We start from the raw sequence: 12,941 nt of genomic DNA, 5'->3' as shown, positions 1-12,941 counted from the left end.
CTCGCCTAATGGTTTGTTTAGGTTTTTTATTTATAAATAACTGTATTAATGAGAGGTTGTTATTAAGGCATGTTTCTTGATTGTTCCAACAGATTTTTGTTGAGGAAGAATATCCAAAACTTGAAGAATAGCAATATTAGAAAGGTTTTGGATGAGAGCTTTGGTGTTCTCATCAAGTTCATCGAAAACTTCTCGATTATGTTTACGATAGTATTGATCCACCAAGGATAGTAAAATGTCATCCAAATTGCTTTGTATGCTACTATCTAGTTCAATTACCTGTCTACAAGTCTGCTTTACAGTTTCATTTATATTCTTGATCATTTCGATAGAGACGAGAACACGAGTGATTTTGTCCAAAGCCTTTCGGTTTTGGGTGTTGTACATGTTGAGAACCATCCATGCTAGAGTCCCAACCGCCAGACCCCCCAGTCCAGCAGAAATTAGGACCAGTGCAATCGGATTGGCACTTACAAGAGCCAAAAGGGACAAGCCAACTTCACCCGAACAAAATCCTAAAATTGCACCACCTGATGACAATCCACAAAGAGCGGTAGCTATTTTGGGATAGGTGGCTAAAAAAGACTCTAGTCTCTCCTTGTATATTTGTTTTTTAGACTTTGCTTCCTTTTCTATTCCTTTTACACAAACAAGATTTGCATCACTAATAGCAGCTGTCTCTATAGCTTTTTGTGAAATCTTGTCTGATAAAAACTTAAGGTAATTTAGAGATGTGGAAAGAGAAACTTTCTTGCTTCCATCAATTTCTCCATCCTTTTGAAGGATGTCTTTAAAAGTAAGGTTGAATTTGGTCAATCTTTTGATCTCTGGTAGGATGACTCGGGCTAGATGCTGGAAATCTTGAATTGACTTGGCCAATTCTTTTGCTAGATCCTCTACTTGTCCAGATAACTCATCAATTTCATTCAACTCTTTATTGAGTTCTCGAATGAGAGATTGGACTTCATTGAAGAGGACAGGAACTTGCTTCAATATGTCAGAGGTAGGCCCATTTACAAGTATTAATGCATGATTGATGAATGTGTTGAGTAATTTTGGAGAGTCTAGACTTTGGATTGGTGATGTCTTGATCTGATTTTCTTGCAACCATTCAAGTACGTTAACTGTTTCGTCCAAAAGTCTTTGACTAATATTGTTATTATTGTTATTGTTATTAACTTCCATTATTAAAATTGTTGTTGAAAATGAGTATGGAAAAAATGTGAGGCCAATTTATATTTTTTTTAAATCACAAAAAAACCCACTTTGAGAGATATTTTTGAAAGATATTGTTGTAAAGATTTATTGTCTAAATAGACAATAAATCTAATAATAAGTGACTCGGCGATTTATGATGGGTCACCCATACTAATAATCAACATCCCTTTGAAAAAGGTCTTGTTCCAATGTTAATATTAATTGCCGCAAGCAGGAAAAAATTAATAACTTGAAAATTTGATTGTTTATCTCTCTACCTTTCCATTAATATTAATATTTTTCAACTAAGATAATTACATTTCTTTGGCATAGCCTTAATAAATAAACATTTAAATGATATTAATACACTGATTACCTATCTCTTACTTTAGTATTACTTTAAACTATGTACATACTAGATTGCAAAGGGTTATTTATACATTAATATTATGAATGAAAGGGGTGTTTATGCTAATTTCTTATTAAATAATGTTACAACAGATTGTTCTTGGCAATTCATTTTAATTATTATATATAAATATTAAAATTATATAAATATTATCACTACTACAATCCAATCTAAATGGTAGTATTATTATTTATATATTATAATATTATACCTCTCAACTAATTATATAAATAATAAGTATCTATATAGTTTTTACACATGATCCAAATTTCTTTGTACGTTACTATCTTGTTCGATTACTTGTCTACATGACCTGACTAATGTTTCAATGCTTTGGCTAGATCCTGCACTTGGATAATTCACCGACTTGTCCCAACTCTGCATCGAATGGGAGAATGAGATTTGACCTGATCAACGAGGACAGGAACTCGCCACTATTGTCGCGGTATTCGCATTTACAAGTTTGAATGCTTGATTAATAAATATGCTAAGTAATTTTGGAGAGTCTCTGGACTTCCTTCTATTTGAGTTGTCTTGATCTGATCCTCTTGCAACTATCCAATTACTTTTACTGCTTCTTGCCAAGAGTTGACTCATCGTATTATTACTATTGTTTTCATTGACTTCCATTATTAGTTGTTGTTTAATTGAAAATATTACCAAAGGAATGGTGTATCTATGTTTTGTACTAGGAGACAGCAAGAAATTAAAAAAAAAAGACGAAAAAAAAAAAAAAAAAAAAGTTGATCATCTGAATGAAGAGTACTTTAGGTCAAGCAAGACGAGTGCAATATTATCTTTGTATATACATATATATTTATCAGTCTATTATAATCTAACAAGTATAATAGATAGCATAGACGCATAGCATTTACTTGTACATACAACCATCAACACTAATTGACGACAAGCGACAATCTCAGACTTGTTCAATCAATCATTCACTTTAAAGTCAACTCAATCGATCAGTTCAAGTAGTACTTTGAACTGTAGTGGAATCAATCTCATTTAAAAGGAGATTACAATATATATAGATAGAAAATGTATCATCAAATGGGATATGCTAAATTGAGCAAACCATCGACACATCGTATGTTGATGTTGCGAACCATGGTGACACAGTTGATTCAACACGAACGTCTCAAGACCACCTTACCAAAGGCTAGAGCATTGTCACGATTTGCAGACAAGATCATAACACTGTCGAAGCGCAATACCACCATGTCACATAAATTGGCCTACTCGATCGTCACTGACCGTAGAGTGTTGCCAAAGCTTTTCAAACAACTCCGTCTACGTTTTGGTGAACGTGATGGTGGATATACACGTGTCCTCAAGTGCGGTGTCCGCGAATCGGACAAGGCACCCATGGCATACATTGAATACGTCGAAAACGACTTGACCCCTCTTCGCGACAACAAGGCCAACAACGCACGTTACCATGTCGTCCGTCAACCAGTCGAACAAGGTATCCAATTCTCCTACGTACACAAAGAGACTGGTGCCGTCCTCTCCTCTGCCCTCTCTCTCACCAACCGTCTCAAAAAATTAGAACTAAACAAAAAGGAACAAGAAATGGAAGAACAAAGAAAAATCGTCTCTGATATCAAAAAGAGTTTCAACAAACAATAATAAATAATAATTAATTAATAAATAATAAATAAAACTAATAATATATTACATTACATTACATTTAACCCCCTTCTATATATATAGTATCTTATCTGATCCCTACACCCCAACAATATATATTGAATGTTTTCCATCAAGACAACAATCAAATCAAATCGATCAGTTTACTTTGCTCTCTATTCAAGAGTGAGGTGGTGTGATCGAAAGATCCAAAGTATTAATTTATCATAAAAAAAACTGGTTCAGGTTGAGTGTCTTGCTTGCGTTGTTGTGACAGTTTGAAGCCCAACCAACCAATTTCATTTTTTATCCCTCGAAAGCAATAAACTAATTTTCGTAGTAGTAATAATACAAACAAAGAGAGAAAGAGAGAAAGAGAAACAGTTGTCTGTATTTTAACTGTATCCCCTAAAAATAGAGTAGAGAAGTAGTAGTAGCAAGTACTCTCACAACATCAACTAAATAATAATAATAATACAAGCAGAGGTTGCTCTATCATTGTTGTAGGTATCATCATAATCATCATCATCTGTCACCATTGCAACAAGTACATCTCATCTACAGTGAGCATGCCACCCATCTCATAATATTTACAAGGGAGATAGATAGATAGGTAGATGTTGTTTGTCAATTCATTGAATGACTTGGATAGTCTTAACTTTTTGGCCAATTCATTATTAATGATAATACATACATTCTCATGATTATCTGCTCAACAACACTCCTCTCCTTCTCCTCCTCCACCTTGATATATTCAACCACAAAAACTACTACTACATTACCCTCAATAATATTAAATTAATTTTTTAAAATTTTAATTTTGTTGGTTGTGGAAACAATCAATCACAACATTGCTTAACAACTATACACATCTTTTCATTAAATTAGAAAAAAAAAAGATAAAGATATATAACATTTGTATTAAACCATTTCTCTCTCCTCTATCATTATTATTATTATTATTTTTAGTCAGCTTTGATAGAACCATCAACTATATCCTTCATCCTTTTAAAGATCAAAATCACAACATACAGGAGGAGCACCTTCGATTGACATAATATATTTATATTTATATATATCTTATATCAATCCATCAATCAATCAATACCGGCCGTAGTCGTTAATCAACTACGTCATCAACTTTTATATATATATATTATACAAGTACGGTTTTTTTTCAAAAGAGAAGAGAGAGTTACAAACAACAAAAAAAAAAAAAAGAAAAAGAAAAAAGAAAAAAGAGAGACAGGGACAACGGGTTCTTATAATAGCTGTTGGTTATAGTTGGCTCTTTGCAGAGAGGCAACTCAAGTCGCTAAACAACAATAGATAGATTTATAAACTTTCTCAAAATGGGATGTGGAATTTCAACCTCCAAGACAAAAGAGTCCGGTAGCGGTAAAGCATACAACAAAAATAAGACCAAGGGACAAGGAAACAACCAAAACAACAACAACAATGGCTACGACAGAGGCAGCCTAAAGCTCCAGCAGCAACAGCAGCAGGCGCAGCAACAACAAACAACAACAACAACAGCAGATCGAAACACCGCCGCTACCCAACAACCTCACAACAAGCAACAATCCAAACAATACACTCGTGCTCAACCACGATGCCACTCCGACTGGCACCAACACCACCACCTCTTCGGGAAATCTAACATCAAATATAGTGTCGAGTAGTAGCAATATTACAATGAATAAACCTCCTCTCCCCGATCAGCAACAACAACTCAACAGCAGTGCTACCGATCAGCAGGGAGGCGCACATAAACGAAATACTTCTTCAACTCAACCAAAATCAAATTCACAAGGATCTGGACTAAATTTGGCAAATAACCAACCTGGAGGGTCATCTCTGGCAGTGGCTGGTAGTGTCATCCAACAACAACAACAACAACAACAACCCAATAATCAACATGTAAATCATCCCTCATCAAATACTAGACAACAACCACAACAAACAACCGATCAAACTACGAAACCTGTATTACATACATCAAATAATTCAAATCAAAGAACTCAACAACAATCATCACAACAACCACAACAACAACAACAACAATGTAATAATAATAATGTAGAGAATAGAAACGCAAATCATCATCAACAACAACAACAACAATCACAACAACAAACAACGGTAAATTCAAATGCACCATTTGGAGCAGGTTCAGTTTTAAAAAATGGTATTTGGTACACAGAATCTGAGTTGTCAGAAGAGAACTTTGCATGGGCACCAAAGTATTGGACCGTCGAAAAAATCGGTAAATGGATCGACGATATAGAGTTTAGTGAGAGTCTTACCTCTCCATCGTCAACTACTACCACCCCCACTGCAACACCATCTACTGCCTCTGCCACCTCCACCACTCCCACCAGTACTACAACCACCACCGCCACTGTTTCCTCTTCATTGCAACCACAACAATCTACATCCCTTCAAAGTAATAATTTGGCTACTAACAACACCTCACCAAAGCAAAGATCATCATCTCATCTTTCTTCAACTCCTCAACAACAACAACTACCTCAAACAACAAACCAATCATCTACTACGATATAATTTTTCAAAAAACCAAAACGTAGATGACAAAATAATAATAAATAATAATAGTAATAATAATAATAATAATAACCAACCACACAACCAGTATTTATTTCAACCGGTATTGATCAATACACATATAAAAAAAAGAAAAAAAAGAAAAATTATATTTAAACAAAAAAAAAATAGTAATAATGAAAGAATAACTTTAATCCCATCTAAATAACAAATAATAATAATAATAGGGATAAAAGAGTAAGAAAAATGATGATAATGATGATGGTGATTGGTTTTTATTGATGGTGGTGGTTCTCAAGGCACTTTGGAAACATAACAAATAACAAATAACAAACAACAAACAAATAATAATAATAATAACAACACACAACTCTTTTTTTTTTTTTCTTCACTTTTGTTTTTGTAAATAATAGTATCACACAATAGTAGCAGCAGCCAGTAGTTGGTGGCAAAATGTCAAAGATATGGATTCAAATCAATAATAATGGTATTATGGATGGCTATTCGTATCCAACTCTCCTTTTTTTTTTTTCTTTTTTTATCTATACGGGCAACAATTGTTTTGTTGTCAATATATAAAAAAAAGCCTACATTCTTCTACAACAAAAAGGAAAGATTATTCAAAAACTCTTTTTTTCTCTCGTATCCAGTCACACAATAGTAAATTAAAATGCAATAATAACCATAAATTTTTTATTCCACACACAAATTAATCAACTAGTTGACTTGAATTGGTCTTGCCTTTTTTTTTTGATTATTATTATTTTTCTCCTTACTGGTAATCCAAATCAATAACCATCAAAGATGGTATTAATATATGGATTTTTGGCTGGATTTTTTTTATCAACAATGAAACTATAAATATTTGCCAACTGAGTTTGTTATTCATTACATTAAAATTATCCTTTTCATAAATACAAATACCTTAGAGCAATTATTTACTTTTTTAAAAACAATGTTATTTAGTTCGTTTCTAATTTTTTATTTATTCATCAAATTGTGTAATAATGATAATTATTAATAAATTTTTTTTTTTTTTAGAAAATCTTTCCAATCTCGTTCAAGGATCAATCAAAAGCCAATCATATTTCCAAGATAGTTTAGTCCATTCAAATGTTAGTCAAAGTGACTCTATCAATCATTCAACAGAATACTGTGGAGGCGGAGGTAGAAATAACTTTGGCGGTGGCAATGGATCCAACTACGGAGGGGGAAATGGTGGTTATAATAACTATTCTGGAGGTAACAAATGGTGGTAGATATAGTTGATGCTCACACGTTTAAATAAATTCTTAATAATAATAATAATAATAATAATAATAATAATATATTGAAATATTTCTGTCTATCGACCAAGTAGGCAATAAAAGACTTGAAATTATTTTTGGAGATGACTTGGTTGATCGATTTGAGTCAGAGCTGAAATATTTTTTAGGTCAAAGTCAGGTGGTTGGTTGTGAAGTCATAATCATCAATTTTAAATATATTTATATATATATAGTGATACATACACAGATACACAGAATACATAACAAACAACAACAATAATCGAGTAAAACAGCAATAGTGTATAATAAATATATAGAGTATAGTAATAGTAGAGAATGGGGTCATCATTATCAGTGTTTGCTAGAATATGGAATAGAATGTTTAACAATGCAGAGTATAAAGTGATCATTGTTGGTTTAAACGCAGCAGGAAAAACAACAACCCTATACAAGTTACTACTCGATGAAGTTGTATCTACGACACCTACTGTTGGGTCAAACCTCGAGGAGTTTGTCTATAGGAACATACGTTTGTTAATGTGGGATTTGGGTGGTCAAGACTTGCTCAGATCAACGTGGAATCAATACTATATCAATACTCAAGCTGTCATTTTGGTTATAGATAGTACTGATCGTACTAGAGTACCTTTAATCAAAGAAGAATTATTTAAAATGTTGGCTCATGAGGTAAATATAAATAGATAAGATCGATAAGATAGTACTATCTATCTATACATAAGACGAGCTAGAAAGAGATTATTAATCATCATCATTATTGGGATTATAGAATTTAAAGAAATCAATTATACTATTGTTTGCAAATAAACAAGATCTTAAAGGTGCCATGTCTGCAACTGAATTAACAAACTTATTATCATTACATACTATTAAAGATCATGATTGGCATATTCAAGTAAGATACAAAGATACAGATATAACTCGACATTTGATATTAATCTCTCTTATTATTTAGGCATGTTGTGCGTTAACAGGTGATGGTTTGGAACAAGGTATGGATTGGCTTGTATCTCATATTAATAAGACATAATAATAGACTATTCCATCCATCCATTTTAAAAAAACAATAATAACGATTACAATATATACTTTTTCTCCTCCTCCTCCTTGACAAACAAATAATAATATTTTTTATCCTTTTTGTATAGAATTATCATATATTATTAATAAATGATAAAAAAAATAATGGATACAAAGTAGATAATATAAATAATAATAATGACGACTAATAACATTTTGCTATAAATAAATAATCTCTTCATCATCTTCTTCTTCTTCTTCATTTACCCATCATTTATTTATTTCCAAGGTTAAAGATTAATTGTAAGGTTGGAAATTGGAGTTGAAATAATATTGATGGATTTCCATATTTTTTGATTGACCATATCAATTGACCATTGTTTGGTTTGTTTTGATTTCCAATTTTCAAAATGTTCTTTTGTTGTCGTCATAGTCGTTGTTTCATTATTTAATAGATGTAAAGGAATTGAAAAACTATAAAGTCTTGGTAGATTGATAAGTTGTGGAGTTGAAAGATGTGAATAGGATGGAGTAAGTGATTCAAGTTGTACTTGGACTTTGAGTAAATCACTCATTGCGATACAATTCTTTTGCCAAAATGTATCTCTGTCACTGTACACTCCATCCTTGTCTGGACAACAACAAGTGTCTTGGTTATTAGCACTGTTACAATAGATGATTGCATAGTTGCACAACCATCCAGCAACAATTGGTGCATAGATATTTTGTAGATTGACTTGTTCCAATGTACAACAATCTCCCATTAATTTAATGGCACATTCATCTGATCGCATCGATGAAATCTTGGTAACAAGTGATTTGGCAATATTTGAAAGTGAGAGAATGTGATGAGAAGGTGCCTGACACAACTGAGCTTGTTCCAATCTCGATGAAACATTGATGAATTGGTAGTCTGTGAATCCAGTCTCTACATCTCTTTGTAATCTTGCAATTAGTCGTTTCTTATTAATTAAAAAGTATTGATATTCATTTACATATAATATTATTACATCTGATAGTATTTGTCCCATTTTAGTCTAAATTGAACAACAAAAAGAAAAAGAAAATGATCAGTCAGTCTCATCACATAACTCTGACTCTTTGCACTTTAACACATACATACTCTAAATACTTTATAAAATGATACTAGGTTATTATATTCAGGGATGGGATAATCTATGAGATAGGCATCGCGTACACCTGACGACAACATCATCAAATCGTGAAAGAATTGTATCCACGATGTTGAGAATTCACGTGGTACTCCCGATGCTGGAAATACAGGTTTACATTGCCTATACTTGTTTGATAGTAATATCTCTATCACCTGATCCATCCTATGTTGGATTATTTGTATTATTACAATTGATTGATTGTATGATGAATGTTACTATCTTTGCAAGAAAACGAATGATAGTAGAGGTGAAAGTGGGAAAAGAATAAAATTTGATTTTTTTGTCTTTTTTTGTCATCATCACCAAGCAAGCAAGTTTGTTTAATTTAGCTTTTTTAAAGAGAATCTCTCTATCTTATCTATCTTATCCTTATTACTCATTATTTACATATATATCAACAAGAGGAGAGTTAGGAGATGACAAGTTTAACAGATGAAAAGTTGGTAAAGTTCTATAGTGACAAGTGGACAGGTAGTCAAGTAGACTTTTGTAAACAATTTAATGAAGATCCACAACAGTTTGCACGATTCATTGCTGGTCACTATGAAAGTGCACGTAGTAGAGAAGCACTCAAACAGTTTTGGGAACGATTCTATCTAAGTCATAGCGAGTTGCTCGATAATCCAGTCAACGATTCAGACTCGAATCACGGTGATCACAGCCCACCACTCTCCAATGCACAGCAACAACTCGATGGAGGAGGAAAGCATTCGAGACAAAAGTCTAAAACACGTAACCTCAATCTCCTACAAAACTACTATAACCTTGGTATGGGTGACAGTGTATCCAACGTGTCGACCGATCCACTCAACATTGACAGTCCCAGCTTTGACCTAAAGCAGTACTTTGAACACACCATCAAGACATCGACACTACCACAACTAGTGTCCAAGGACAACGAATTGGTCAGCGAGATTAGAACATTGGATGGTGACATGAAGACATTGGTCTATGACAACTATACAAAGTTTATCAATGCAACAGATATTATCAAAAAGATGAAAAATAATGTAGAGAATATGGAAGATGGTATGCAACTATTATCAAAGAATATGGAATTGATTACCACCTGTTCTGACAAGATTAATTCAACATTGTCTGCTAGACGTGAACGTATTGATCAATTAAGTGGTTTACATAAATTATTAAAAAAGGTAAAAAGAAAAAAGAAAAAAAGAAAAAGAAATCAATTGCAATACTAATATTAGTTTTCTATTTATTTATTTAGTTACAATATTTAACAGCATTACCATCAAAATTAAATAGTTGTGTTGAAATGCAAGCTTATAATCTTGCAGTTAAATATTATAATAGTAATAATGGTATTTTGAAACAATATAATCATATTCCATCATTCCAAACTATTCAAGCCGAGTGTGATGAAATCATCACTTCAATGAAATCAAAGTTGTATGAAAAATTGGCTGTCATTGATGTATGTAAATCAAAAGTGATTAGTATAAGAAAAAAAAAAAGATCATATGATTCATACTTTATTTAATTTTTCTTAGTGCCCACAAGTTGAAGTTGGAGAAGCAGCTGAATTATTAATGGAATTATTGGAACCTGTAGATGCAGTAAGAACTCATTATTTAAAGGGAAGAAAAGAACATACTTTGGCTGTATTATATCAATTTGATAAGAGACAATTGTAAGTCAAAAGAAATGATGGAAATTGAATGATTTATTAATTAAATTAATTTTTTGATTTTAGTGATGATGTTGTACAATTGATTGGAGAATTAAATCAAGCATTTTTAACAGAGTATACTTATAATATTGAATCTTATAAATCATTATTTGTTAATCGTTTCGATGGTACTCATGCTTCAAAGGAAGAAAGAAAGAGATCATTAAATCTATTGGAAGACTTTTCAAAGGATTTATTCAATAGATATTTATCAACTGCTAAATCTAAATTAACTGTAAATATTAAAAATAGACAGAGGAGAGAGTCTATACAATATGATCAATTTTTTTCTAATCATTATTTCTTCTTCGTTTTTAGTTATATAAAAATCCAGAACAAAAGATAAAGGGATTAGAATTAATGTATTCAGAAGTTTCAAAGAGACAAGATCAATTGGTAGATACAACCTCGATTACAGATATTATAAATGCAACAGTTCATGATCAAATTACAGATTACTTTGATAATTTACAAAAGACTATTCAAAATCATATACATGCAATGAACGAAACCCTCAATGCTAAAAAGGAAGAATCTTTAGAAGGAAACTTTTTACAATCATTGTCTGAAAAAACTGCCAAAGATATTGTCAATGAAATATTATTATTATTTACAAATTTAAAGGTAACAAAAAAAAATAAGAGGAAAAAATGAATATATATATTAAATATTTTTATTTATTTATTTATTTATTTTAGCCATTCTTTTTACCAACACAAACATCATTCCTTACAAGTCATTATGCAACCATCTTTACAAAGATTCAAGTCAAACTTCAAAATTTCTTTTTGTATTTGAATATTCACTTTTTAGAGTATCTTGACATTATCAATCAAACTGAAAATAAGGAGCAATTTGGTTCAAGATTCTTATTGGTATTGGCTAGTGTATGTTTATACATTGAAAGTAAAGGTATTACCATAGTCGTACAAGTTATGAATGACTTTTTTAATGTTGTAAAACAAGGTATCTCTTCTCAAGAAATTGGTGTATTTAATGTACGTAGAAAAAATAAGAAAAGTAAATTAAAAAGAGATCATTTAACTAAAACATTATATCTCTCTCTTTTATTAGTTTAATGCACCAGATTTATCAAAAAGAATTAAAGATGCAGCTCAAAGTTTATTGACAGGATTTACTAAATTGAGAAGTGAAAAGGTTGAAAAGTTATTAAGAAAGGGATTGGAATCCAATGCCAATTGGTTGGTATTAAAAGAGCCAAAGGATGCCCGTCAAGTAAACGATTTTGTATTGGATGAATTACTTAAAATATCAACAGAAGTTACCAAATTACTTCCTTCAACTGCACAATCCCTGCTGACCACACCAACTCTTCACCGTGTTCACACTCGAACCAACTCAACAGGTAGCAACAGTGGCAGTACCGATCCATCCAAGAAAAATGCAGGCAACAATGCCAACAATTCATCTGCAGCTGGTGGCGCATCAAACACATTGTTTGATAAGAGATTCGACGTATTCAGCCCAGTCGATTTCAATGCAAACTCTATTTTGGTTGGTGCAGTAAAGATCATGTTAAAGACCTACATTGAGTGTCTTAGACTAAAAACATTTGGTACAAATGGTTATCATCAAATTCAAGTTGATCTTCGTTTCCTTAAATTATACCTTACCGACCAATTGGGTAGTCAAACATCAATAGATTCACTTATTCAAGAATGTGAAACTACAGTTCATGATCGTTGTATTGCTCCAATTCCATTAGAAGAAAGTGTATGTAGAAATAGAAAAGGGAGTGATAGATGATAAAGAGAGACGAGATTCTCTGAACCATGATGATTAATCAGTCAGTCAGTGTCGATACTAATTGAAATCAAATCCATAATCTTATCTTATCTTATAGATCATTGTTAAACTTTGTGAATCACATTTCCAACAAAGAAAAGAAGAATTGGCAAAGAGACAATCTACCTCTACTGAAAAATAATAATAATAATAATCAATTA

The 12,941-nt window shown here is 32.0% G+C and overlaps 8 protein-coding genes across 8 annotated transcripts; 5 read left to right on the top strand and 3 right to left on the bottom strand.

The window, feature by feature from the left end:
- Positions 1 to 45: 45 nt before the first annotated feature.
- On the bottom strand, positions 46 to 1,185 carry DFA_08621 (uncharacterized protein; the record flags this gene model as incomplete). The annotated part of the gene is made up of 1 exon (XM_004356056.1): positions 46 to 1,185. The coding sequence occupies one exon, from the start codon at positions 1,183 to 1,185 to the stop codon at positions 46 to 48; it is 1,140 nt and encodes a 379-aa protein (XP_004356109.1).
- Positions 1,186 to 1,498: 313 nt separating this feature from the next.
- Positions 1,499 to 2,236, bottom strand: DFA_08620 (uncharacterized protein; the record flags this gene model as incomplete). The annotated part of the gene is made up of 2 exons (XM_004356055.1): positions 1,499 to 1,531; positions 2,066 to 2,236. The coding sequence occupies 2 exons, from the start codon at positions 2,234 to 2,236 to the stop codon at positions 1,499 to 1,501; spliced, it is 204 nt and encodes a 67-aa protein (XP_004356108.1).
- A 411-nt stretch (positions 2,237 to 2,647) lies between these two features.
- mrpl17 (ribosomal protein L17) lies at positions 2,648 to 3,238 on the top strand (the record flags this gene model as incomplete). Its single annotated transcript, XM_004356054.1, has 1 exon — positions 2,648 to 3,238. One exon carries the CDS (start codon positions 2,648 to 2,650, stop codon positions 3,236 to 3,238), a length of 591 nt encoding a protein of 196 aa, XP_004356107.1.
- A 1,695-nt stretch (positions 3,239 to 4,933) lies between these two features.
- DFA_08618 (uncharacterized protein) lies at positions 4,934 to 5,803 on the top strand (the record flags this gene model as incomplete). The annotated part of the gene is made up of 1 exon (XM_004356053.1): positions 4,934 to 5,803. One exon carries the CDS (start codon positions 4,934 to 4,936, stop codon positions 5,801 to 5,803), a length of 870 nt encoding a protein of 289 aa, XP_004356106.1.
- Positions 5,804 to 6,256: 453 nt separating this feature from the next.
- On the top strand, positions 6,257 to 7,335 carry DFA_08617 (uncharacterized protein; the record flags this gene model as incomplete). The annotated part of the gene is made up of 3 exons (XM_004356052.1): positions 6,257 to 6,290; positions 6,845 to 7,058; positions 7,305 to 7,335. The coding sequence occupies 3 exons, from the start codon at positions 6,257 to 6,259 to the stop codon at positions 7,333 to 7,335; spliced, it is 279 nt and encodes a 92-aa protein (XP_004356105.1).
- Positions 7,336 to 7,407: 72 nt separating this feature from the next.
- Positions 7,408 to 8,119, top strand: arl5 (ARF-like protein; the record flags this gene model as incomplete). Its single annotated transcript, XM_004356051.1, has 3 exons — positions 7,408 to 7,758; positions 7,868 to 7,984; positions 8,045 to 8,119. 3 exons carry the CDS (start codon positions 7,408 to 7,410, stop codon positions 8,117 to 8,119), a joined length of 543 nt encoding a protein of 180 aa, XP_004356104.1.
- Positions 8,120 to 8,399: 280 nt separating this feature from the next.
- DFA_08615 (uncharacterized protein) lies at positions 8,400 to 9,445 on the bottom strand (the record flags this gene model as incomplete). Its single annotated transcript, XM_004356050.1, has 2 exons — positions 8,400 to 9,071; positions 9,233 to 9,445. The coding sequence occupies 2 exons, from the start codon at positions 9,443 to 9,445 to the stop codon at positions 8,400 to 8,402; spliced, it is 885 nt and encodes a 294-aa protein (XP_004356103.1).
- Positions 9,446 to 9,700: 255 nt separating this feature from the next.
- On the top strand, positions 9,701 to 12,922 carry DFA_08614 (uncharacterized protein; the record flags this gene model as incomplete). Its single annotated transcript, XM_004356049.1, has 8 exons — positions 9,701 to 10,438; positions 10,513 to 10,719; positions 10,796 to 10,935; positions 10,999 to 11,209; positions 11,293 to 11,598; positions 11,673 to 11,972; positions 12,049 to 12,708; positions 12,839 to 12,922. The coding sequence occupies 8 exons, from the start codon at positions 9,701 to 9,703 to the stop codon at positions 12,920 to 12,922; spliced, it is 2,646 nt and encodes an 881-aa protein (XP_004356102.1).
- Between the last annotated feature and the right edge of the window lie 19 nt (positions 12,923 to 12,941).

The sequence above is a fragment of the Cavenderia fasciculata genome (genome assembly GCF_000203815.1).
Source record: "Cavenderia fasciculata unplaced genomic scaffold Scf_ET2XIPL01COFD4-5, whole genome shotgun sequence".
NCBI classification, from domain to species: domain Eukaryota; phylum Evosea; class Eumycetozoa; order Acytosteliales; family Cavenderiaceae; genus Cavenderia; species Cavenderia fasciculata.
The sequence above is the reverse complement of the archived record's forward strand: the minus strand, read 5'-3'. Positions and strand labels throughout refer to the sequence as shown.